This window comes from Pseudophryne corroboree, chromosome 9 (assembly GCF_028390025.1).
Source record: "Pseudophryne corroboree isolate aPseCor3 chromosome 9, aPseCor3.hap2, whole genome shotgun sequence".
NCBI lineage: Eukaryota > Metazoa > Chordata > Amphibia > Anura > Myobatrachidae > Pseudophryne > Pseudophryne corroboree.
The window spans coordinates 448,681,863-448,709,148 of NC_086452.1; the positions used below are offsets into that span (position 1 = coordinate 448,681,863).

At 47.1% G+C, this 27,286-nt stretch overlaps 1 protein-coding gene across 1 annotated transcript in view; it reads right to left on the reverse strand.

Annotated features, from left to right (window-relative positions):
- Nucleotides 1-27,286, reverse strand: part of EEFSEC (eukaryotic elongation factor, selenocysteine-tRNA specific) — a 222,087-nt gene that overhangs the window by 35,744 nt on the left and 159,057 nt on the right. Inside the window, exon 6 of the mRNA XM_063941172.1 lies at nucleotides 23,280-23,436. Within this exon, the coding sequence (XP_063797242.1) occupies nucleotides 23,280-23,436 (157 nt within the window). The remainder of the gene's footprint in view (nucleotides 1-23,279; nucleotides 23,437-27,286) is intronic.

Genomic DNA, 27,286 nt, shown 5'->3' on the forward strand with positions numbered 1-27,286 from the left:
CAATGCCTCCGCTTGACGTAGGCCGTTGTATATGGCCCTCAACTCCAGTACGCTGATGTGGAGACAAGTCTCTAGACTTGACCAGAGACCTTGGAAATTTCTTCCCAGTGTGACTGCTCCCCAACCTCGGAGGCTTGCGTCCGTGGTCACCGGGATCCAGTCCTGAATGTCGAACCTGCGGCCTTCTAGGAGGTGAGCACTGTGCAGCCACCACAGGAGAGATATCCTGGCTCTGGGAGACAGGGTGATCCTTCGATGCATTTGTAAATGAGACCCGGACCATTTGTCCAGCAGGACCCATTGAAAAGTCCTTGCATGGAACCTGCCGAAGGGGATGGCCTCGTACGATGCCACCATCTTCCCCAGGACACGTGTGCAGTGAAGCACTGAAACCTTTTTTGGCTTTAATAGGTTCCTGACCAGAGCGATGACAGTCCTGTACCGCAAATCTCAGGAACGCCTGGTGAGGAAGAAAAATCGGAACATGAAGGTAAGCATCCTTTATGTCCAGGGAAACCATCCAATCCCCCCCTCCAGGCTGGCGATGACCGCTCTGAGCGATTCCATCTTGAACTTGTTCAAGTACAGGTTCAGGGATTTCAGATTCAAAATGGGTCTGACCGAACCGTCCGGTTTCAGGACCACAAACAGGGTTGAGTAATACCCCTTTCCTTGCTGGAGAAGAGGAACCTTGACTATCACCTGCTGCAGATACAATTTTTGAATTGCAGTTATCACTAACTCCCTTTCTGAGGGAGAAGCTGGGAGAGCCGATTTGAAAAACCGGCGAGGAGGCATCTCTTCGAATTCCAGCCTGTATCCCTGAGAAACAATCTCTATTGCCCAGGGATCAACCTGTGAGTGAACCCAGACGTGGCTGAAAAATCGAAGATGTGCCCCCACTTGAGCTGACCCCTCCAGGGAAGCCCCAGCGTCATGCGGTGGATTTTGCAGACGTAGGGGAGGACTTCTGCTCCTGGGAACTAGCTGTGTGCAGCTTTTTTCCCTTGCCTTTACCTCTGGCAAGAAAGGACGATCCCCGTACCTTTTTGCTTTTATTTGAACGAAAGGACTGCATTTGGCAAAAAACTCGATTTACCAGCCGTAGCAGTAGAGACAAGGTCCGAGAGGCCTTCTCCAAACAACTCCTCCCCCTTGTAAGGCAACGACTCCATATGCCGCTTTGAGTCGGCATCCCCCGTTCACTGTCGGGTCCACAAGAGTCGCCTAGCAGAAACAGACATAGCATTTATTCTGGAGCTCAGTAAACAAATGTCTCTTTGAGCATCCCTCATATATAACGCAGCATCCTTGATATGCTCTAGGGTCATTAGCATGGTATCCTTATCCAGGGTCTCAATCTCCGTAGATAAGGAATCTGTCCATGCTGCGACAGCACTACAAACCCAGGCCGATGCCATAGCTGGCCTAACAATAGTACCAGAATGTGTGTAAATGTACCTTCATGGTAACTTCTTGCTTACGATCCGCAGAATCCTTGAGGGTAGCAGTATCCTGGGAAGGCAGTGCCACCTTCTTGGATAAGCGTGTCAACGCCTTGTCTACTTTAGGCGAAGATTCCCATCGTATCCTGTCCTTTTGTGGGAAGGGATACGCCATAAGAATCCTTTTGGGAACTTGTAGTCTCCTGTCTGGAGATTCCCAAGCCTTTTCGCACAATTCGCTTAGCTCAAATGAGGACGGAAAGGTGATCTCAGGCTTTTTCTCTTTATACATGTGTACCCTCGTGTCAGGGACAGGGGGTTCCTCAGTGATATGCAAAACCTCTTTAATAGCAATGATCATGTAACGAATACCTTTAGCCACTTTTGGCTGTAATTTTGCATCCTCATAGTCGACACTGGAATCTGAATCCGTGTCGGTATCTGTGTCAGCGATCTGGGATAATCTGCATCTCTGAGACCCAGAAGGTCCCTGTGCCACCGGGACAGGCATGGTGTGACTACCTGACTGATCCCTAGCCTCATTCTTGTCCAATCTCTTATGCAATAAATTTACATTAGCATTCAAGACATTCCACATATCCATCCAGTCCGGTGTCGGCGTTGCCGACGGCGACCTGACATTCATGCCCTCCCCCTCCTCCCTAGGTGAGCCTTCATCGTCAAACATGTCGACACACGCGTACCGACACACTTCACACACACAGGGAAACTCTTTTCTGAAGACAGGTTCCCCCTTAGGCCCTTTGGAGAGACAGAGAGAGAGTATGCCAGCACACAATTATGTGCCCCCCCCCCTCTACTTTAAAACCCTCTTTCATCGTGTGTCAAGCAGGGGAGAGTCCGGGGAGCTTCCGCTCAGCGGTGCAGTGGAGAGAAAATGGCGCAGGTGGGTGCTGAGGGAGAAGCCCCGCCCCCTCGGCGGCGGGCTTCTGTCCCGCTCAAACTTTGTAAAACATGGCGGGGGCTCTTTTATATACATGTACAGTGCCCACCTGTAACTGTATATAAATAATTTTGCCATAGGAGAGGTTTATTGCTGCCCAGGGCGCCCCCCCTGCGCCCTGCACCCTTACAGTGACCGGAGTGTGTGAGGTGTATGGGAGCAATGACGCACAGCTGCCGTGCTGTGCGTTACCTCAGTGAAGCACCCGAAAGGCTTCTGCCGCCTCAGAATCTTCTTTCTTCGTTTCTTCCGGCTCTGTGAGGAGAACGGCGGCGCGGCTCTGGGATGAACGCCCAGGACGAACCTGTGTTCCACTCCCTCTGGAGCTAATGGTGTCCAGTAGCCGAGAAGCAGAGCCTATCATTTAAGTAGGTCTGCTCCTCTCTCCTCAGTCCCTCGATGCAGGGAGTCTGTTGCCAGCAGTGCTCCCTGAAAATAAGAAAAAACCTAACAAATATGATTTCTTAGCAGGAAACTCAGGAGAGCTCCCTGCAGTGCATCCATCTCTTCTGGGCACAGTCTAAAACTGAGGTCTGGAAGAGGGGCATAGAGGGAGGAGCCAGTGCACACCCAGAGTCTAAAGTCTTTCTTAAAGTGCCCATGTCTCCTGCGGAGCCCGTCTATTCCCCATGGTCCTTACGGAGTCCCAGCATCCTCTAGGACGTTAGAGAAATAAATAAATATATATATATATATATATACACACATATATATATACATATACAAATACACACACATACTAGGTGATTCATCGCGCCTATATATTTGTTGCAGGTGGGGGAGGGGGTCCGGAGCCACATTGGGTGAGGGTGGGGCGGGTGCAAGGGAGGGGGAGGGAGTCCGGAGCCATCGCGGGTGGTGGAGGGGGGGGATGGGGTGTGGGGGTGCCGCCGATGGGGCCCGGAGGTACTGCAAGTGGGGGAGGGGCGGGTAATGCTTCTCCTGCTTCTCCTCCTTGAAGCAGCTAAGCTGCTGTCCTCCCTTTGGCAGTGGCTCTCCCGGAGACTCGCACAGCAGCCAGTCACTATTGTTAACGCCGGTGTCCCAACACGCCGCATTACAGGAAAGAAGATGCACTCAAACTACAGCTCCCAGCAGCCCTTAGCAACAGAATGCTTTGGCGCTAAGGGCTGCTGGGAGCTGTAGTTTATTTAGTGCGTCTACTTCCTGTAATGCGGCGCGTTGGGACACCGGCGCTAACAATAGTGACTGGCTGGCAGAACCGACTGACTCGCTGAATCGATGTAAAAGGTGAGAGTGCTGTGCAGCGTCAGTGACGGGGCTCAGAGAGTATGCGGCGCAAGGAGGGCTATGAAAGCCTTCCGCTGCGCCGCTTTCATACACATCTATGCCGGTGGCTGCAGCAGCTTTTGTTCCACCTGCGCTGCGGCTAGGGAGTGGGGATTGTTGATGGGGGAGGGGGCAGGCAGACTGGCAGCAGGACATAGGACGCTGCAGTAAGAGGATGTGTTTCCCTATCTACAGCACAGAGACTTGCTGCTGGTGCAGTGGCACACCCTCCAGCTGGACCTTTTTGGCAGGTACAGGACCTTTTTTTTTTATGGTCTGTACCGATTTCTGGCTCTCCAAGCTTCCATTGAAAGTATAGGAAAAGGGACGGGGCCATGCTACTTAACCCGTGACCACGTCCCCTTTTCGAATTTGTACCGATTTTTAGGTGTAAATTGTTGGAGAGTATGTTGCTGCAGATGCAGTGGGCCTATGTTGGTGTGTGGGCCTGGAGCTGCAGCTCCATCAGCCGCATTGTTAATCCTGCTCTGGGAATACACAGCAGCCAAAGGGCAGAGCCTCCCATTGGATGTGTAACCTGCGTGGGAGGGCGTTTCTCGCCCAATCAGCTGTGGACTGGATGTGATAGACCTGCTGCTAACCCAATGAGAGCTCCTAGCCACGCCCAGCGTTAGACACACGCAATCAGAACGTGCACAGGTCACTTGTATACACCCTGTGATTTAGGAAAACTGAAGCTGCAGCCGAATATTTCAAATGTAATCATTTTACTTATTTATTAACAGTTAATGGAAGGAAGTTGGAAGGCTCGAGGTGCATACACATATGCCGAGAAAGTAAACGCCGTCGCTCATTTTCACCCTTTCTGAACGATATTGTTTACTTTCTCGGCAGGCGTGTATGATGCCGCACGATGTGCGGCCCCGCGCGTTGTTAACGACCCTCGTTGTCGGCCGTGTATGCAGCTCAATTTGGACGGTCCTCCAAGAGCTGCACGCCCAGCTGCGGCGTGACGTCACTGAGCTATGTGGTCGTCATATCGCTCAGTGTGTACGCCCTGTCGCCGACCGCCCCGGCAGGGAAGGGAACACACTAGGCAACGTCGCTCATAGAGCACACTACCTAGTGTGTACCCACCTTCATTCTCGGCATGTAGGAGAACGGGTCGGAAGATGAGCGCCATTGGTCTGTCTGCGAGCTCGTCTTCCGGCTGCACTAATAAGCCCCAGTAATGATGAAAATGTCGGACACACCACAGAGTTGGGAAATTACCCTTCTGTCGCCAAGTTCTACCACAGGGGACAGGGTAGAAAGAGCCACATTTACTGAAATCTCCAGCTCTCACAGTTAGAAGAGAAACAACCACATGCTCTATTTCCATCATGAGGCAGCAGAGTTAGTACTACATGCTCTATTTCCATCATAAGGCAGCAGAGTTAGTACTACATGCTCTATTTCCATCATAAGGCAGCAGAGTTAGTACTACATGCTCTATTTCCATCATAAGGCAGCAGAGTTAGTACTACATGCTCTATTTCCATCATAAGGCAGCAGAGTTAGTGCACAATGCAAAATCATGTTAAGATCAAATAGGGGATCTTGATGAGGAAACAAATAATTGTTGGCGAGTGTTGAAGCTTTACTCCACTTAACCTTAAAATAAAACGAGAAAGTAAGCTCTCTGGGTCAGGAGTTCTGTGCTTGTCCCATTTTCCTAAATGTTGGTATGTTCCAGCACAGTGAGTCCTGTCTTCATATAAGGTAATATTACATCAAGTAATCTTCAAAGCGAAGACGTGACTTGTGTCAGCTGACCCGCTGACCTACTGACACGTCATGTGATGAAGGGATGACGGGGTCGCTGAGCGATAGACTTCAGGACATGGCTGACGGCTGCCTTAGAGCTGCTGACCTATATATGGAAATAATGCATTGTGTCTGCTCTACTACTAGGAATGATGTTCTCCTGAAAGACTTATCAATGTTTAGTCATTCACATCAGTCCTTACCCAATTCTAGCCTACAGTCTACACATGCGCACAGTACATTCAGTCCCTGGCTAACTGGCCTACCTGTAGGGTGATTTTTTTTTTTGTGTGGGAGGAAACTGGCCCAAGCGGGGTAAACCCAGGCAAAGGAGAACATACAAACTCCAAACAGGGCACATGTCAGGAATCGACTTACAGTATGACCCCAGTCCTGTAAGTCAGCTTTGGTAACCACGTGCCACCCAAATATACTCAATAATACACCCTTTAAACATTGGGTAAAATGAAATATAATCACACGTAGGAGAACAGGAAATGGTAAAAAAATTCACCCTATCAGGGAACTTGAGTTACGGTTACCAGATAAACCGGCAATCTGGTGCTGCCGTAGGAGGTGGAGGCCTACGTCCACTGCAGACACAAGATGCAATGCGGGGGCAGACCCATTTGCACTTTTTGATGCATGTACTGTTTGCGGAAAATCGCAAGATGCGTCAGAATCAGGCTGTGCTTTTCAGCCATGTCTTAAAAAAATCAGTCAGCATTCTTTATTGTGTTGCACTGACACAGGACACAAGGCTGCTGCATGAACACAACTGGATCACACACAAGTAGCATTATAGTGTTTTGCTGTAAACCAGGCCAATGAAAGAGATATATGGCTGGAAAGCACAGAAAAAAAAATGAAATACAAAACTATATATTTAGTAAAAGATGCAGAAGGCTATCAAAGTAATCTGAAGGCGGCCAATTTCCAATATAATATTTAAGAGAGCTTAATACGGGACTCTTGCAGGAAACATTTACTTTCTGACCAGCACAAATATAGCAGCTTTCACCAGTTATACTGACAGAGCTTACTCAGCCGACGTCTTGTGCATAGAGATGCCGCTGCTGGAACCTCACATACATAAGTGGGAACATCAGGCGGACAATTGTCCCATCATCCGAGCTATGAGCAACCCTAGGCTGTCTCAGACAGAGCGGCTCTCCTAAGACACCGCTGCCAACGGCTTTACAGTGGCTGACTAGGGAACGGCCATAAAACGGCCCCAACACGCCTGCGGTTTTCTAGCCACCCCCCGTTACCTCCCCCAAATGCTGCCTGTCACTCACACAGAATTAAATCTTTAGTGTGTCCGCAATCACTTATCATTCACTATGTGCGCAGGTCAGCTTTGGCGCAGGCGCAAAAAAATCACTCCAACGTGTCGTGTAAGGACATTGCATGCACCTCTAAATGAGGCCCAGTGCGAATCCCAGTGACTGAAGTGTGTTATACATGGTACATATAGAATAGTAACAATTCAGGTGTAATATAAAGAACAAGAACACCTTTTCATGCACAATTTTGTTTCATATATATATATATATATATATTTATACGCACACACATATACATACACACACATACACAGTATATTGACAATTTAACTTACGTAACAGTCAATGAAAATTAATAGACGGCTTTATACAACTGAAGAGAGACCTGAGTGATGTCTTGTCTATTACAGTATAATTACACTATTATCGCATGGACATAGTACACACTTGCACCCAAGAAAAGACCCCCTGGCCGCTGCACGCCAAATATCCAAACGGCGCAGGAGACGGTAACAATATGGAATGGATATGACTGGTTCAGGGAAGAGACATCAAAAGATATATTTTCAAAGCGAATCTTAACTACTTTTTAAAACGTAAACAATTGGGTTTTGTTTGTTCCGCCTCGTTAAGTGGAACCTTTTGTTACAGGCGCGACAGCAATCGTACTTTTTCAGGTTTATACTCCCACATACATACATGCACAGATCGGGAGTTCATTCATACGTCTTTCCTATAACCGCGCATTATATTTTGCAAAACCTCTGTACTCGATCTATTGCCAAAATGATCATTTCCAAATACCTGCACAGCTAACGCGGGATAAAAGCCAGATAAGCGTTATTTACACAGCCCCGAGTCCTCGGTATCCCCGCCGCTAACGACCCATTGTACTATTATTCTCTCTTCTCTCAATGGAAGCTTGTTGTTTTCCCAGCATTTTCAAGAAATAAAATTAGACTCGGTATATATAAAAAAAATAAAAAAATCTTTCATTCATTTTATGTAAAAAAAAAAAAAAAACTTTTCCGGCACTTTAGTGCGCGAGTCCATTACTGCTATCGGCGTTCGCCAATGGTCGTTGCCTACGATTATTTTTGTTCTTACTCCTTTCAGAAGTGCGGTTTAATATTCCGGTCTGTTCCACGAGATGATACAGGCAGATACAGCATCCGTAGGAAACCGCAAGCACCTAGCGCACCCCCCTTCCCCCACTTCAAGATAGGGAATATTTAGGAAATATAATATGAGCGCTCTGCTGAGAACAACCTGCATCTTTTGTTTTCACTTTATCAGCATCCACGCGATAGTGGGAACAAGGAGAGAAAAGGGAATAGACAGGCTTATCTTTACGGATAAGTGATTGCATTAGCTTACAAATATAAGTTTCTATTAAGTGCGAAGCTGCTTTGAAAGGTCGGCGGAGGGGGGCACGATTACCTTTTTTTTTATTAGTTATCTTTAACTTTTTTTTTATTTCTGTCAGACGCTTACAGCGTTAAAGGCTTTGCTATTTGCGTATATATTTTTATTTTAGGATTTAATGCGTGGAGCATGTTCTCTCCGCTCTTGCCGGGCTGCGGAAGGACGTTTTGGGGGTGCAATAAGTCATATGCTTGGATGGACCTGTTCGGTGGGAATAATAATGTAATTAAATCATGTCGCCTGCGGAACGATGGCCGTAGGGGGAAGGGGTGAGGGTGTTCCGGCTTCGTAAGGTACGGCACCAACCAACTGGTCCTTCGGACAAGAAGGGAAGGTTACAGGCTGGTCAGCAGTCTTCCCCAGAGACGTCAGAGAGGTTCTCCTAACCTTTTTAGATCCATATAAATAAACAGTTGAACATGGAGAGCCTTGAACCGTAGCCCTGCTGTTTACCTAACCCCTGAACTGTGAAAGACATCAATCCCACACTTATTAAAGAAAGACCTAAGCTATCCGGGATGGCTTTGACTCAGGGCCTCTCCCCAGCACATTTACAACCGTACAGGGGTCAGAGAAAGTTCTGATGGTCCACGTCTTATAAATAAGAGAAAGTCTCAGTGACTGCTGAACGCAGTGCTATTAGGATAAAGTCAGACAGCTTTAATTAGAGGGGACTCGCTAGACTAAAGTATCAATATACAGGTCATGTTATTCAGGCTGCCAGAGGAGACACTTATCTCAGGGCTCGTCAAGATGAGAACCGCTGGTGTTTGGGAGTTATTGTAACCTGTGCGCGCGGGGAATCCAGGGGGGCTACCGTTGCCATGAGAGACGTACAGGGGTGCCATTGTCCCACCAGCCAAACAGTGCAGATATTTACAGCCGCAATTGTACGTAGAATAAATATTATATATATATATATATATATATATATATATATATATATAGCATGAAAATGAACTGTGCAGTTCCGCAGCAGTTGGAAGGCCGCATGTTGAATAACCCTGACCTAAAACCACACATACGCAGTAAAACTCGCGGGAGGAACCCTGTAGTGTAAGCGGTCGCTGCCACTAATTGGCGGTTGTTGTGTGGGCGCGTGGGATCGCGTGATAGCAGCTTTCTGAGCAGCAATACTAAATTGTCCGGGTAGATTTGGACTGCGCGGGCGAGTCACCCATAATTTGCGCAGCTCCTTCGTATTTACTAAGGAATAGGCCCTTTATATTTAGAAGTCCACAAAATGTTCACGGCAAGTTAAAATATGTACTCTGACAAACGTGAAAACTTGCTGCTTCACAGAATTCACAAGAAAAGAGATTTCCATCTGTAACAGAGAGTCACATGTCCGCAGGAGTAATACACACGTCAACGGGGTTGTCTTGTTTTTATCTCAGCGCTAAGATGCGACTGAGTGACTGTAGTGGGCGCATTGCTGGAAATTATATACAAACAGCGCGCTCCATCTCTTCTGGCTCCATCTGTGTCCCAAGTCCGTAGTATGAATGGCTGATAGCAAGCGCTGTGTGGTGTTTCCGGGGAATTCACTGGATCAGGAACGCCCAGTCCTGGACCAAAATCCCATAATATTTACAGACTACAATTATTACAATAGAAAATATCAGATCAGCCGTGAGAGAAACAATATACGTAGTGAGAGGAAAACCAAACGTCTGTAGACGCATTCTACACATATAAAATGACAAAGTACAAACAAGAGTAAAAGTCGCAACAAAAAACAACTAGCTAAAAAGAAAAAAAGAAAAAAAAAGAAAAAATAGATTTACTAAAACTTCCGAAGAGAAAAAATGGCGGTGGGCCTCATTTTTAAGACTGCAGTATAAGATAGCTAGAATCTGATTGGTAAGGGCAAGAGCTTTACTTAGAAGTTTTAGTAAACCGACCCCCAAGACACAACGGGGTTACACATATTGGGAGGGCAGCCATGAATTGTTATTAACCTATGTTTACATGGTGCCACAAGGGATCCCCAACGCCTTACAAAGTACATCATTGAGAATAATAAAAAGTAATAAATACACAATTACGGTAACAGTTTTAAGTATACCAGAAGCCTGCACACGGTAAAAGCATACATCAGGTGTGGGGGATGGGACCAGTATTCACGAGAATACAGCCTATCAATTTACTAGAGACATTGCTGAGGAACTCTGTGGCAGCCATTTTGGAATGAACCAATGCTTGCATGGACCTAATGCCTCACACACCTCACCCAGTTCCTTGTATACTTTTTACCTCACAACTTCATGGATATTGGCTTGGACAACAAAATGGCGGCCTACACCATGTGCAGCTTATTACAAGTTCTGACTACCACAAAACAGAACATAATGGATGAACTACTACCAAATACAGAGAAAACCTTTTTCTTTTCAATTGAACGTGACAAGTCTATACTGTGGGAGCTGGGTAACGTCCTGAGAGCTATCCGCCTAAGAGTCATTTCCTAACATTATCTCAATTGCTGCCATTAATACCAGCGTCCAACATGGATGTTTGCAAATGACTGTCTGGTGACTGAAAGCAAAGCTGTACAGGAAGCGAGGGCAGGAGGAGGGGAACGCGGTCTGAAAATCGCAGGTGCAGGAAGTCTGAAAAATTCCAATAGACAGGGGGAAATGTATCAAACCATAAAGTAGAGAGTGATAAAGTACCAGCCAATCAGTCCCTTACTAATTTTTTCAAACACAGCCTGTAACATGGCAGTCAGAAGGAACTGACTGGCTGATACTTTAGCTCCGTCCACTTTATCTCTCTCCAAGGTTTGCTACATATCCCCCAGAATGTCTTATGGTGTTGGCACACCCAGCAGAGCTGGATATAAGGTTTCTGCGTTGCGCCCACCTATTGTCTTAGCTTTCTATGACCCAGAATGCCATCTTTAAGAAGTTTTGTAAATGGAAACCGCGTCTACGTTTAATGCTGTATGTCACCTCTTAGTCAGCAGTGACGAAGAGATGGATAAGGAGGTCAAGAATGAACCAACACAATTAGATGAAGGTAATGTAAAAGCGGAATATACCTTTAATTAATTGGCTTGTACATCCTGTAATTCTGAAATACATTTGATCCCTATATCCATCAACCCGGCAAATCTGCAATCGGAATAGCGCCGCACAATTACATTTGTGATGGGGGCCAGTCCTTAAAAAACATTGCTCAGCCTTTAAAGGAAATTTCACTAATTCAATCTTAATACAAACAGAAAGCATCGTTATCGTGCGTGCATGCATACGTGGCTGCAAATGACACAAAACGTAAATACACAATATTATTCCTGCCTATATCTGTGTGTGTGTAATCCGGCAGACGGCTCACACAAGGTCACGGTACGGTAATGTGCCCGTAAGACAAATAGCCATTTGCAGAGCGAGTTACACACTTAGGCAAACAGTTCTCCAATCTATTTTCTTAAAGGTAATATGATGTGTTCATATTAAGCTGATAACCGGGGATACCTCTGACAGTTTAGCTGCAGTTCCCCTTTTAAGTCGGGTGCTCGGGGAATATCTGTTTGGCTGGGCAATCAATACGGTTAAATGACTGCCGCCAGCCAGCGGCTCAATATACTGAAGGATGATGTCCGCGAGCTGGTTCACCAACCCTCTAATGAACTTATCTCCTTTGATGTCATACTATCTTAACTCTGCCGTAAAGACAATTTGTACAACTGGATCGTGTCGGGGGGGAAGTGTGATCCTTCTGTTGCAGCATATACGTCTTCTATATCTGTCCTCGCCCCACAATGGGGGAACGCCGACTCTGGAGCGCAATCCGAGGTTCTGCTACAATGTCTATTATGGGGACATAATTTAATTCCCCTGCACATTTGCAATTTAATCATTTGCCTTCTTGTTTCCACGGGTGGAACTATTTTAAAACCAGGATTACAGGACCTGTGAGAAGCCCCCATTCATCTCGGTAGGAAGCTCTTTAGCCGGCTATTGTACTGGGAGCTGCATGATTAGTTTGACTTGCATCGGCCCAGATAACAAGGGGAAAACTGCGATCCTGACAAAAGAGCAGGGTCGCATTGTGACAGAGTAATTTCATCAAGCCAGTGACTGCAATAGATTACTTCTACGAGCGGAATTAGCCGATACATAAAGTACACAGTTACTCCCGTGACAAACATTTACACGGAAACCTATACAGGTATAGGACAAAATATACATATCTGCAAGTTATTAGTCTAACCTGAAAAATGCAGAATTGCCATTTATACAGATGTGTCCTCATACACCAGGCCTCAATACGCAATGGGGTGCAAGTAAGCCCCGCCGAGCAGTGTAATGACTTTCTCTTCAAATTTGCGCGCCATTTGCACCACAGACGCAGCGAAACACCACTCAGTCTGTACCAGAAAGGCCTGGCTGCGACTTTAACCACACAGGAATGACAGCAGTGTTACTTATGTACAACGTCACAGATGAACCACAGCAGAAGTTGGCGTCATAAAAGCCGTGAGGCCTACATGGTAGCACTGTGGCCCAGATTTATCAAGACTTGGAGAGTGATAAAATAGCAACCAATCAGCTCCTAAATGTCATTTTACAAACACAGCCGGTAACATGGCAGTTAGGAGCTGATTGGTTGGTACCGTGCAATTTATCACTCTCCAAGGCTTGATAAATCTGGGCCTTTGTATACAGATTCCAGACTCATTTGCACACAGATATACCAGTGTTGCATATCAAATTATTTTGAGCAGTCTCGTGACGTCGTTTTATTGCATCCGATTGTTTCATTGGCGTGACCGAGGGCAAGTTCGATCGAAAAAGATGTTGGCTGAGAGGCACGGGATCTGGTGCACCGGGATAGTGTATGGGTACACGTCTGTACACATTAAATTACACCAAGGCTTGTATATATTAAGAAAGGCATGTATAATAATATTCCTGCCACTGTACGTACAATCTGAAAAACAGTTGCGATTCTTCTTTGAGTGCTTACGCACTAGAGTACCATTGTTTTTGGCTCAAGCGAATAATCCTTTTAGCTCCTCACAAAGCTAATTTGCCACTGTTTTTCGTGTGAGATTGCCATCCGGTAAAACGGTAGCCCGTGGGCTGAGTGGCACGAGGCAGGGCCAGGTTGGAAGACACAGGACACAACAGACCTAAAAGTTTTCTTTGTGCCTCACTGAAAATGACAAAATAAAAAGGTCTGCGTATTCCAGTCATGCCTTTATATCATCAGGGAAAGAGGATTACCAACGCTACCATGGGACACAAATTTGTTCCCTGATTACAATTCATACTTGCCTACTGTCCAGAGACCCCCAAAACTGGGGTTCCTCTCTGGGTCTCCTGGTACAGTAGACCAGCCTTCCAGATCCCACGCACTTCAGCAGTGAAGGCAGCAATCCAGGAGATTGATGCAGCGGTTCACAGTGAACTATGGTGGTCATTCCGAGTTGTTCACTCGCTAGCAGTTTTTAGCAGCCGTGCAAACGATATGCCGCCTCCCACTGGGAGTGTATTTTAGCTTAGCAGAAGTGCGAACGGAAGGATCGCAGAGCGGCTACAATGTTTTTATGTGCAGTTTTAGAGTAGCTCAAAACCTACTCAGCGCTTGCGATCATTTCAGACTGTTCAGTCCCTGTTTTGACATCACAAACACACCCTGTGTTCACCCAGCCACGCCTGCGTTCGACCAGCCACACCTGCGTTTTTTCGAACAATCCCTGAAAACGGTCAGTTGACACCCAGAAACGCCCACTTCATGTCAATCACTCTGCGGCCACCAGTGCGACTGAAAAGCTTCGCTAGACCCTGCCGGAGTCCCCACTCCCTGATTGAGCTGAAAAAAATAGCAGCAAGTATGAAATGTATGCAAAGCATACAAGTGGAGCTACAACGTATATTAGGATAAAAACAACTCTACCAAATGAAATAAATGTAGTATAAATGTAGTAGTATTTTTCACTTAGTGTGCATTAGGGAACACAAATTGTTTTTTTCCTACACAGAATTACCCCTCCCTTTTAACACCTGAGTGACATCACAATCTGATTGAGCAGCTTACCATTATATGTGCAATGTAGTTAGAGAGGCATGGATGGGTCAGCATTAGGAGGGATTGCTGACTCCAGAGTGCCATTGGAGAAGTCAGGGGTGTCTCCAGGTAAGCTGGCTCTCAGATGCTGTAGGAGCCATTATCATGTGGCAATACACTGGGAATTTAACCCAGACATATGTGTAATTATTTATGGGGTGGGTGTGGGGTGCGGTGGCCCCTGTGTCGGTGTGGCTGGGCGGCTTCAGGTCGGCACACCCTAACACTTTATTAACACTTATGCATTTTCCTTATCACTTTGTATATATTTTTGTATTATTTTAATCACACCTCACTTACATAGCACTTCTGTGCTTCTTATTAGCCCTTATTAATGCTCACCTGTGTGCTGACCTGGGGTAGCCGACCTGTGCCAACGTTATGGGGTCCTGCACCCCGGACCCATACCTAGTATTAGGGACCCCCAGTGGCGGAGAAGCCTTGTCGATCGGCCTGGGGGCTTAACCCTATATCTGCAGATATACGCAACTAAGATCTCCGTATTATCTGACTATTATGTAGTATTATTTTTCACTCGGTGTGCATTAGGGAACACAAATTGTTTTTTCCTACACAGAATTAACCCTCCCTTTTAGCACCTGAGTGACATCACAATCTGATTAAGCAGCTTCTCATTATATGTGCAAATGAAATAAAAACATGACTGAAGAGCACAGACTAAAGCCATGGAAATAAGGTAATATTGTAGTAAAAATTGCATGAGGGTATATACTGTACTGAAAGGTTTAAAAAACAAAATAAAACAGAGATAAAGGACTGTTGATCTGGCAGGCAGCGGAGTTATAAGACATTGTTGGCTGGGAAATTACAGACAGACTCTTGGCAAGTAGACTTCTGGATAAATCGGGGGAACGAAAACACGAGTTTCCCCACGGGAACCGTGCCTTAAATACTCTGCATTTTACAGTAAGAAATGTGCAGTTCTCCACTACTAATTTACAAGGTCATGAAACATACAGAATAACTTGGTGAAAAGAGGAAATGTTTAAACCCTAATGCTCAGAGAGAGGGCCACAAACATATCCAGCGTGTGCACACTAAGCCTTCTACGGTATACGCCGCCATCAAAGCGAGTCAGGAAAAGGTTACTTCTAATTCTTTATGGAAGTAATCTGTGGGCTAAGGCACACTGAAAAGTTTGCGGGATAAAGGAATCCGATCGGTCGCTTTTAATGAAATAAAAAAAAGAAAGAAAAAAAGAGAAAGACATCCCACAAACAGGATGCAGGCACATTAAGAGGCAACGCTGACCTGATGCAGGAATGTGAACTGCAGTTCATAGGAGATGTATCATACTCTCCCCCCCCCCCCCCCCCAAATCCCATCTTGTTTTAACTGTTAAAACAGCACTGGATTTCTGCCCCCCCCCCCCCCCTTTCAAAATAAATACACGGCAAAAGAAAATCAAAATAGTCTGCCTAAGCTTCCCTAATAGTCTAAACTTCCCCTCCGTGACCCCCAAAAGACTGTGAGCTACATCCTACGCCTCCCTCCTCCGTACACATGCTATTCTGTACAGTCTGGTTGCATTGTGCCGGAATAATGGGACAAGTATGTGGATAATGCTGACATCACCCAGTTATAGGATGATTTTAGGCCCTCCCAGACCTTGGGCAGCTAACGGAGATGATATATTTAACACTTAATGACATTTACAGATGGAGTGGACTGTGGGTCATATTCCGCATTACACTGCAATGCAGAGGTCCTACAATGTTCCCGCTATCGCAAATTCATTCCAATGGGCGTCTGACCGATTGCTCATGGATGACCCAGGTGAGGTATGAGCTTCAGCAGAGGCTGCTCCGTCGTTGTTGAGGTGTACAAATGGGTTCAAAGAAATCAGCAGCTGAAGTTCATGATAGTTGAGATTAACCCATAATGGAAGTATCTCAGAAGTCAGTAACCCGAAGTACCTGTATAATATAAACGCTGTAACTTTCTGGAGGGGGGGTTTCCAGATGTTTGATTTTAAAGCAACTGTCGCCAGCCCATGAAAGATGTATAATTGTCATGTACAGTAACAAACTATAGTCTGCCCCAAACAAAGTGCGGTGTATGTAATACAGTACATCAGATATATGCAAGCCCAATGATCTCTCTGGTGCAATGATTGAGCACTCAGATCCACAGACACACGTTCAGCCCTTTATACTGAGTGCAGTGGCTGCTGGTCAACTGGAATCCCCTCCAACGCGTTTGCCTATGTAGACTAACAAGGCTATGCTCCAAAACTACACAACATCTGTGCATAATAACAAGGAGTCCATTCAGTTTAATGCAAAACATCATTCACCCTACTCAGAGCCTCTCCAGGACAGGTCTGTAGCAGGAGAATAAACTGTCCTGTGATGGACGCGACCCGTTATCACATGATGTCATTAAAAGGGGGGGTGGGGTCGCCAAGGTCCAGTAAGAGGGAATTGCCGGGTAGCTCTCCAGCCTGCTCACTCTGCAACCCAAATGCAAGTGCCATGGGGCAACGATGGTTCCAGCCTCTAAGTCCTGTACGGCACCCTCGCTCACCCACCACTAATTGCGGCCTCGGGCTCCATGATCATCTTACAGTCACAGGTGGACATCAGGGTAGTGTGGCACAGCTGGGAGCGGGGATGCACCAGGCGGAGCTACCCACAAGCCCCTCCTCAGCAGTTCCGGAACAGAAAAAACACCCACGGCTAATTGGGAACCCAGCTATAACTTTACTCTAGACAAAATAGGATTTTAACACCTACCGGTAAATCCTTTTCTCCTGGTCCGTAGAGGATGCTGGGAACTCCAAAAGGACAATGGGGTATAGACGGGATCCGCAGGAGACATGGGCACTTTAAGACTTTAAATGGGTGTGAACTGGCTCCTCCCTCTATGCCCCTCCTCCAGACCTCAGTTATAGGAACTGTGCCCAGGGAGACGGACATTTCGAGGAAAAGGATTTTTTGTCAAACTGAGGGTGAGATACATACCAGCTCACACCACAACACACCATACAACATGGCTTTTAAGAAAATACCAGTTAACAGCATGAACCAAAAACAGCAACAGGCTGAACATAACCGAAACACAACCTCTGTGTAACAAAAGCAATAACTATTAACAAGTACTGCTGATATAGTCCGCACAGGGACGGGCGCCCAGCATCCTCTACGGACTAGGAGAAAAGGATTTACCAGTAGGTATTAAAATCCTATTTTCTCATACGTCCTAGAGGATGCTGGGGACTCCAAAAGGACCATGGGGTTTATACCAAAGCTCCAGACCGGGCGGGAGAGTGCGGACGACTCTGCAGTACCGACTGAGCAAACATGAGGTCCTTATCAGCCAGGGTATCAAACTTGTAGAACTTAGCAAAAGTGTTTGAACCCGACCAAGTAGCTGCTCGGCAAAGTTGAACTGCCGAGACTCCTCGGGCAGCCGCCCAAGATGAGCCCACCTTCCTGGTAGAATGGCCCTTCACCGACTTCGGTAACGGCAATCCAGCCGTAGAATGAGCATGCCGAATCGTATTACAGATCCAGCGTGCAATAGTCTGCTTAGAAGCAGGAGCCCCAATCTTGTTGGGAGCATACAGGACAAACAGAGCCTCTGATTTCCTAATCTGAGCCGTTCTGGCGACATAGATTTTCAAAGCTCTGATTACATCGAGAGACTTTGAATCAGCCAAGGCTTCAGTAGCCACAGGCACCAGAATAGGTTGGTTCATGTGAAACGAAGAAACCACCTTTGGCAGAAATTGTTGACGAGTTCTCAATTCCGCTATATCCACATGGAAAATCAAATAGGGGCTCTTGTGAGACAAAGCCGCTAATTCCGACACCCGCCTTGCTGACGCCAAGGCCATAAGCATGACCACTTTCCAGGTGAGAAATTTTAACTCAACCTTTCGTAAAGGTTCAAACCAGTGTGACATAAGAAACTGCAACACCACGTTAAGGTCCCATGGTGCCAATGGGGGCACAAACGGAGGTTGGATGTGCAGCACTCCTTTCACGAAAGTCTGAACCTCTGGAAGGGAAGCCAATTCTTTTTGAAAGAAAATTGATAAGGCCGAAATCTGCACTTTAATAGAGCCTAATTTTAGGCCCGCATCCACACCTGCCTGCAAAAAATGGAGAAAACGACCCAGCTGAAATTCTTCCGTAGGAGCCTTCTTGGATTCACACGTAACACATACTTTCTCCAAATACGGTTATAATGCTTCACCGTAACCTCCTGTCTAGCTTTAAGCAGAGTGGGGATGACTTCACCGGGAATACCCTTTCGAGCTAGGATTTGGCGTTCAACAGCCACGCCGTCAAATGCAACCGCGGTAAGTCCTGGAACACGTACGGCCCTTGCAGTAACAGATCCTCTCTCAGAGGAAGAGGCCAGGGATCTCCTATGAGTAATTCCTGAAGATCCGGATACCAGGCCCCCCGTGGCCAATCTGGAACAATGAGTATCGCCTGAACCCTTGTTCTTCTCATGATCCTTATCACCTTTGGAATGAGTGGAAGTGGAGGGAACACATATACCGACTGAAACACCCACGGTGTTACCAGGGCGTCCACTGCACTGGCTTGAGGGTCCCTCGACCTGGAAAAATATCTCTGAAGCTTCTTGTTGAGGCGAGACGCCATCATGTCTATTTGAGGAATTCCCCAATGACTTGTCATTTCTGCAAAGACCTCTTGATGAAGACCCCACTCTCCTGGATGGAGATCGTGTCTGCTGAGGAAGTCTGCTTCCCAGTTGTCCACGCCCGGAATGAATACCGCTGACAGAGCGCTTACATGTTTTTCCACTTTTGTGGCCTCCGCCATCGCCGCTCTGCTCTTTGTTCCACCCTGGCGGTTTATGTACACCACTGCTGTTATGTTGTCCGACTGAATCAGGACGGGCAGACCGCGAAGAAGATGTTCCGCTTGTAGAAGGCCGTTGTAGATGGCTCTTAATTCCAGAACGTTTATGTGCAGACAAGCTTCCTGGCTTGACCATTTTCCCTGGAAATTTTCCCCCTGTGTGACTGCCCCCCAGCCTCGGAGGCTTGCATCCGTGGTCACCAGGCCCCAATCCTGGACCCCGAACCTGCGTCCCTCTAGGAGGTGAGAACTTTGGAGCCATCACAGGAGAGATATTCTGGTCCTGGAAGATAGGTTTATTTTCTGGTGCATGTGCAGGTGAGACCCGGACCACTTGTCCAACAGGTCCCACTGAAACACCCTGGCATGGAACCTGCCAAACGGAATGGCTTCGTAGGCTGCCACCATCTTCCCCAGCACCCGAGTGCATTGATGAATCGACACTCTTGCCGGTTTCAGAATCTCCTTGACCATGTTCTGGATTTCCAGAGCTTTTTCCCCTGAGAGAAACACTCTCTGCAGTTCCGTGTCCAGGATCATGCCCAAGAAAGACAGCCGTGTTGTCGGAACCAACTGTGACTTTGGCAAATTTAGGATCCAACCATGTTGTTGCAGAACTGTCAGGGAGAGCGCAACATTTCTTAGTAACTGCTCCTTTGATCTCGCCTTTATCAGGAGATCATCCAAGTACGGGATAATTGTGACACCCTGCTTGCGTAGGAGCACCATCATTTCCGCCATTACTTTGGTGAAAATCCTTGGAGCCGTGGAAAGACCAAACGGCAACGTCTGAAATTGGTAATGACAATCCTGAACAGCAAACCTCAGGAAAGCTTGATGTGGAGGATATATTGGGACATGTATATAGGCATCTTTGAGGTCGACTGACGCCATAAAATCCCCCCCTTCTAGACTGGAGATCACTGCTCGGAGAGATTCCATCTTGAATTTGAAACTTTTCAGATATAATTTGAGGAATTTTAGGGTTCAGGATCGGTCTGACCGAGCCATCCGGCTTTGGGACGACGAACAGGCTCCAATAAAACCCTCCTCCCAGTTGTGACGAGGGTACCGTGACAATGACCCGCTGTTGACACAGCTTTTGTATCGCAGCGCACACTACTTCCCTTTCTAGCAGCGAAACTGGCAACGCTGATTTGAAAAATCGTGGGGGGGGGGGGGGGGGGCACGTCTTGAAACTCCAGTTTGTACCCTTGGGATACTATTTCTAACACCCAAGGATCCAGGCCCGAGTGAAACCAGACCTGACTGAAGAGTCGGAGACGTACCCCACCGGTGCGGACTCAGGCAGAGGAGCCCCAGCGTCATGCGGTGGACTTGGCAGAAGCCGGGGAGGACTTCTGCTCCTGGGAATCTGCCACAGCAGGCGACCTTTTTCCCCTTCCTCCACCTTTAGAGGCAAGGAAGGACGACCCTCTTCCTTTTTTGTATTTATTGGGCCGAAAGGACTGCATCTGATAGTGAGGCGTCTTTTTCTGTTGTGCAGGGACATAAGGAAGAAATTATGACTTACCCGCGGTAGCCGTAGATACCAGATCAGCGAGGCCGTCACCAAATAAGACACCACCCTTATACGGGAGAGCCTCCATAGCTTTCTTAGAATCGGCATCAGCATTCCATTAATGAATTCACAGTGCTCTCCTGGCCGAGACTGCCATGGCATTGGCCCTTGATCCCAACAGGCCAATATCCCTCGCCACATCCTTTAGGTAGGCTGCAGCGTCCCTGATATAACCAAGAGTCAAAAGAATGTTATCCTTATCCAGGGTATCTATGTCAGATACCAAGTTATCTGCCCACTTTCCAATAGCGCTACTTACCCATGCCGACGCAACGGCAGGTCTGAGCAGCGTACCCGTAGTGACATAAATGGATTTTAAGGTAGTTTCCTGCTTACGATCCGCAGGGTCCTTTAGGGCAGCCGTGTCAGGAGACGGAAGCGCCACCTTTTTGGACAGCCGTGACAGAGCTTTGTCCACATTGGGGGTTGACTCCCACTTTTCCCTGTCCTCGGAGGGGAATGGATATGCCATTAGAATTCTTTTGGGAATCTGTAACCTTTTGTCAGGAGATTCCCAAGCTTTTTCAAAAAGAGTGTTCAGTTCATGAGAGGGGGGAAACGTCACCTCAGGTTTTTTACCCTTATACAAACAAACCCTTGTATCAGGAATAGTAGGGACTTCTGTGATATGTAATACGTCCTTAATTGCCACAATCATGTACTTAATACTCTTAACCAGTTTAGGATTCAAACTGGCATCACTATAGTCGACACTGGAGTCAGAGTCCGTGTCGGTATCAGTATCTGCTATCTGGGTAAATTAATGCTTTTGTGACACTGAGGGGGTCTGGACCTGAGACAAGGCGTCCTCCATGGATTTTCTCCATGTTTGGGTCTGAGAATCAGATTTATCCAGCCTCTTAGTCAATAACGCCACATTTGCATTCAACGTACTCAACATATCTACCCAATCAGCTGTTGGCGGTGCCGACAGGGTCACTCCCAGCGCCTTATCTGCCCCCACTGCAACTTCCTCCAGGGGGGAGGGGCACTCAGCCCCAGACATGTCAACACACACGTACCGACACGCACAATCACACTGGGCTATAGGTTAGAGAAACACAGAGGGAGTTTACCAGCTCACACCCCAGCGCCTATCCCGGTACTGAGACTATATACACACTGCCTCAGACCTGCTAGCGCTTTTATATGAAATGATAATAGCACCAAATTACTGTGCACCCCCCCCCCCCCCCCCCGTTTTGCACCGTTACTTGTACAGAAGCCCGGAGGTCCGGGCCAGCGTCTCTGCATCTCCTATGAAGAGAAAATGGCGCTGGTTAGCTGTCAGGGCTAAGCCACGCCCCCTCATTGGCGCGCTTGAGTCCCGCTCATATTCAAACGTTTTATACTGGCGGGGGATCTATATTTAGTGCCTAGGCACTTCTAATATATATTTTGCCAGTGCTGAACTTCAGTATTCATGCTGCCAAGGGCGCACCCCCTGCGCCCTGCACCCTGCTAGTGCCGCCGTATGTGTGTGTGGGAGCATGGCGCGCAGCGCGACCGCTGCGCGGTACCGCAATACTGAAGTCTTCTGCCGTCACTGAAGTCTTCTTTTCTTCGTAATACTCACCCGGCTTCTATCTTCTGGCTCTGTGAGGGGGGTGACGGCGCGGCTCCGGGAACGAGCAGCTAGGCGCACCAAGTGATCGGACCCTCTGGAGCTAATGGTGTCCAGTAGCATAAGAAGCAGAGCCTTTGAACTCACAGAAGTAGGTCTGTTTCTCTCCCCTCAGTCCCACGATGCAGGGAGCCTGTAGCCAGCAGGTCTCCCTGAACATAAAAAACCTAACAAAAGTCTTTTTTACAGAGAAACTCAGGAGAGCTCCCCTGTGAGTGTCCAGTCTCTCTGGGCACAGAATCTAACTGAGGTCTGGAGGAGAGGTATAGAGGGAGGAGCCAGTTCACACCCGTTTAAAGTCTTAAAGTGCCCATGTCTCCTGCGGATCCCGTCTATACCCCATGGTCCTTTTGGAGTCCCCAGCATCCTCTAGGACGCATTTTAGGTGTGGGCCCTGAGCACCTATTGCATTTATTCTTCAAAACTCGATATAAAAACACAGGATTAATGTGTTGGCGTAAGAAAAATATGTAGCCAATCAGAGCTCTAGTATATACGCAGCACAGAACATTTAAGCTTGCCCAGCTGTAACGGTCACTGTGTAGACAAGTCTGAATGACAATGCAGCCAATCGGATCATACGAACATTAGCAGATACTTCTGGAACTATTTAGAAATTTACTAGCGAAACATAAAATATCACTCGCTCTTCTCCGATTTGCCCAATGGCTGGACAACAAGCCGCCTGCTTTGTAATGAGCGTCATAAACCCCTGGATGTCTGCTGCGGCTGTAAATACTCTCCCAGCGCAGGCAGCGCCAAATGGCGTGCAGAAGCAAAGACCTCCTTTCCAGGCCGCGTCAGGCATAGAGGGGGATCGCTGTAACACAAGTAATATTGTAAAGCGCTACTTAATGTGTGTGCGCAATATAGGTAACTGATAATAAATATCACACACTACAATACACACAACAGCTCACACTCCCAACTTAGCGGTGCAGTGCAATAAATGTACTCACTCGGGATTCGGATTTTAAACTTTCCACTTTGCCCGAAGCTTCCTTCTATAACCCCCTCGTCTCCTGTGGACAACTTGACCTTCAGTCCCACAAACAGCTGGATGTTGGTCTCCTTTTTGAACAGGGAACGTCCAATCACGCTGTAATCGTCGTTGGCCTGCAGGACAGAAAGGAAACAATATATCACTAGTGCGTGCAAAGTGATACAGGCAGACAGGCTGTTCCACGGCACTTACAGCGCTCTCACTATTTACTGGGCACATAACCAGTCCACCCTCAAACATTGCCTCTTCTCAGGTAATACTGGGGCTTAGAGGAAGGACCCCAGCCAAGGGCCACAAGATATGAGCCGCTATTACAGGGGACTGTTGTACTAAGGTGCAAAACTCCATCAATAAGTCAATATTCTAAAGAAATATGAATTCTGACATAATATATATGGCGTATGGCTGCTTTTCTGGACATAAACTAGGGTACTCCCATATTTGAGCATAATTCAAAAGGATCCGAGTCACTAACAGATCTAGCCACTGGGTGGCACTGTTCTGGAGAACGTAAAATACTTTGCATTTATGTTTCAAGTGCAGTAAACAAATTAGCTTTACTGTGTTTAGTACAGGGGAATGTATACGCTAGGCAACGTTCTGTGTGGTCTTCCGGTGCAAGCTATGAGGTAACCAGGCTCCTGTAACAACATAGATTTTTGGTGCTATGACTTGCCTATACCCCGATGATGTCATATCCTGTCCCAAATTACTACAATCTCCCTGCCATGCCCAAAGTTCTCTGTGTTCGCACATCCCTCATCTCATCGACGCATCTTCTTTTCACCATGGGTTTGTTCGGAATAGTGTGCAAAACTAATCATTCTACTGTACACAGATCAAACAAAAGTACATTGTGTTCATGACACATGAGCTAGCTTTATGGAATTATCAGTTCTTAACAGTGGTGCAACCAAATTATTATTCTTATGCATTCACCACTCAGTGCTGAAATTGTACACAGAAAAAGGAACATAAAAATGTATAAAGTTAGCACCCCCCCCATAAATTCTACTTTATTAATACGTATCTAAAAACACCAGAATAGCGCAAACAGCTACTTTATACTGAAAGGACTCTTGCTCATTTATTTATACAGTGGTATCACTCTGTAACATTGTACAGAGGAAAGAGGCAGACAGAATGATCACACAGTGAAAGAAAAGGCCCCCGTGTCCGACTTCATGTGAGTAAATAACAAACCCTATGAGCTTACAATCACTTACTGTGGAAAAATAATCCGTGGACCCGCCAAGCAGTCACCAGAGCCAAGATCCGGAGCGTCCGGCTGCCCTGCTGCGGGACCCCCTGGATCTCACAGGTGTTTCTGATTCTGGAACTTGGCAGAAGTCAGATCCTCTATTGTACGGCACAATTTTCTGCTTTTCCTATTTTTAGTTTTGGCAAAGTAACGTTTCCCCCGGTGTTTATTTTACAGCATTTCTAGCTGATGTATTGCTGAATATACACATTTACCAGACATTACATGCAAAGTAGAAAATCGATACAATACTGAATAACCCACAAAGAGCTTACCCCGACATAGAACGTATACTGATGACTGGAAACTGCCCAATCAGGACCAGAGCCAGGCCTAGCTGAGGCTGGGCATTAGGCCTTGTGCCTGACATTATCCCTAATTTCACCACTACACCTTCTCAGAGCACCAGTCGTTGACACATACTTGCCCACGATCCCGGAAGTTCCGTGAAACTTCCAAATTTGCAGGGAGTTCTCTTGGGTCCCACCCGCAACCCGCCACTCTTCCAGTGAACTTGGTGGGGCACAAGAGCATGAACCCACTCCATGCAACGCAATCCGGGAACCACGCCAAGCCAATTTGTGGTTTCATGCCTCACCCTGCCCACCTGGGTATCCTTCTCCATGTACCTCCTGGATGTCAGCATTCTCAAATCGGCAAGGTTGCGCTGATATGGAGGGGAAGGTGGAAGTTTCTTAGCCAGGAAGCTTCTCCTCCTCCATGTTAGAAATAAACTGGGACTGTTTCGCTGGAGCATGAGGAGAAGGCCCAACATGAGGTAAGAATGAGGTAAACGAATGTTGCCCAGGCCCAACAAACCTCTTGGTGGACACAAGCTTTCACATGTCTGGTCGATAATAAGCCCATATTGGTGCCCATACATTTGTGCGACGCGACATCGCGGGGCATCGCACCGGCAGTTCAGGTGCGATAAAATCGCACCTGAACTGCCAAAGTGATAACCATGCGATCATGCGATAGATCGCATGGTAATCACGTGATGGGAACGTCACCACCGAGTGGGAGCGGCCTCCATCCGCTCCGGCAGGTGCCCATCGCACATTGCAGTGCGAAATATAGCATGTGTTTTTAAAAACACATGCGATCGCACTGCGATACGATAAATATTAAGGGCAGCACATACTATCTTGAGACATGAGATTCGACCGGCGTGCCCGCGCATCGCGTCGATAGGTACCTAAAATGTGCATACAATCCTTCGATTTCTCTCACAGATGCGGTCGAAATCGAAGGTTAGCACCGATTATCTCACAAGTGTATAGGCACCAATACTGTGATGTTATGAGTATGCAAATGAGAATTTGACACATCTAATTAGGTTTTTCTCCCTTCCTTACGGGTACCCCCATTCAGCAATGCCAGTGTGAGTAGATAGCCACGTCCCTATACAGTCAGACCTGACAACGACTGTCCTACACGTTCACTAAAGAAGCAAGGGGCCTACTCACAAATACACGATTGGCTGTTCCCACTCACATCCGTCTCCTCCTCATTCTTTGCCCCACACCATAGTGTTATTCCTAGCCCACCACACAACTGCAACCACAAAGTACTTACACACCAACAATCACTACTACCATATACACACAGTCACCAGCATACCACCAACCCCCCCCCCCCCCCCCCCACACACACACAGACTCACTCACATACCCTCAAACACACCCCAGTGTCACCAGCACGGTCTAGCACACACACATTACCTCACACCAAACATCCACCGCCCACAACACAATTCTGCCACCGTCCATATTCATGTCCCAGTAATGCACTGGCCATGTTAAGGGGAGGTGCTCCTCTATCTTACATCATTCATGAGCCAGAAGAGTGACAGTGATGGTCACTGTGGTGGGGGCAGGTGTGTTAGTAAAACTATCCCTGGTTTGTTTTGGTTTTTCTCGGCTCAGGTAATTATTGCTGAGATCGACAGTAATACACTATAGCTAAATCCCGGGAAATCTTAGAAGTTGAACATATTCCTGAGTGAAGTTACCCTAAAGGCGGGTCAGATCTACAGGCAGGAACATGGTCAGCTGGACAAAAGTCTCAAACCTTGGAGAGGGATAAAAGTACTAACCAATCAACGGCTGTCATGTTACAGGCTGTGCTAAAAAAAACACCCCCAAAAAACAGTTAACAGCCGATTGGTTGGTGCTATATCTCTCTCCAAGATTTGATAAATCTCCCCGTAGTATGAGCCCAAAGTTGCAATTTTTCGGGAAGCATCGTATAGCTTTCTAGTCTCTGCAAGGGTCCTATAAAGAAGGTTTGTGCTCTGTGCCTTAGCAATAATCTACTCTCTGCCCAAGCCACATGCGGAACTTCCCCCATGCCATAGCCACTTCCCACTAAGCTAAGCCCTCGAGACCACTGGCAATAGTGAATGTCCAGTGATGGTGTGCGTAACCTACTGTGCAGAGAACGTCACAGCAGTCACTCCTGGCACAGACGGTGAGCGAGCGTACGTCCACGCTTGTGTAACTTGGAGGGATCTGTTGCGAAAAGTTGCCAACCCATACTGTGCAACATTTATGACAATATTTAGAACATTTAATGACATTCTTGCTACATATTGTAATTGCGGGTCCCGTCATATCACAATGGAATCCCTACCTTAATCCTGACCCTAACAACTGTAAATCCCGACCCTAACCCCAACCCTAATACCCTAACGGGCAGAC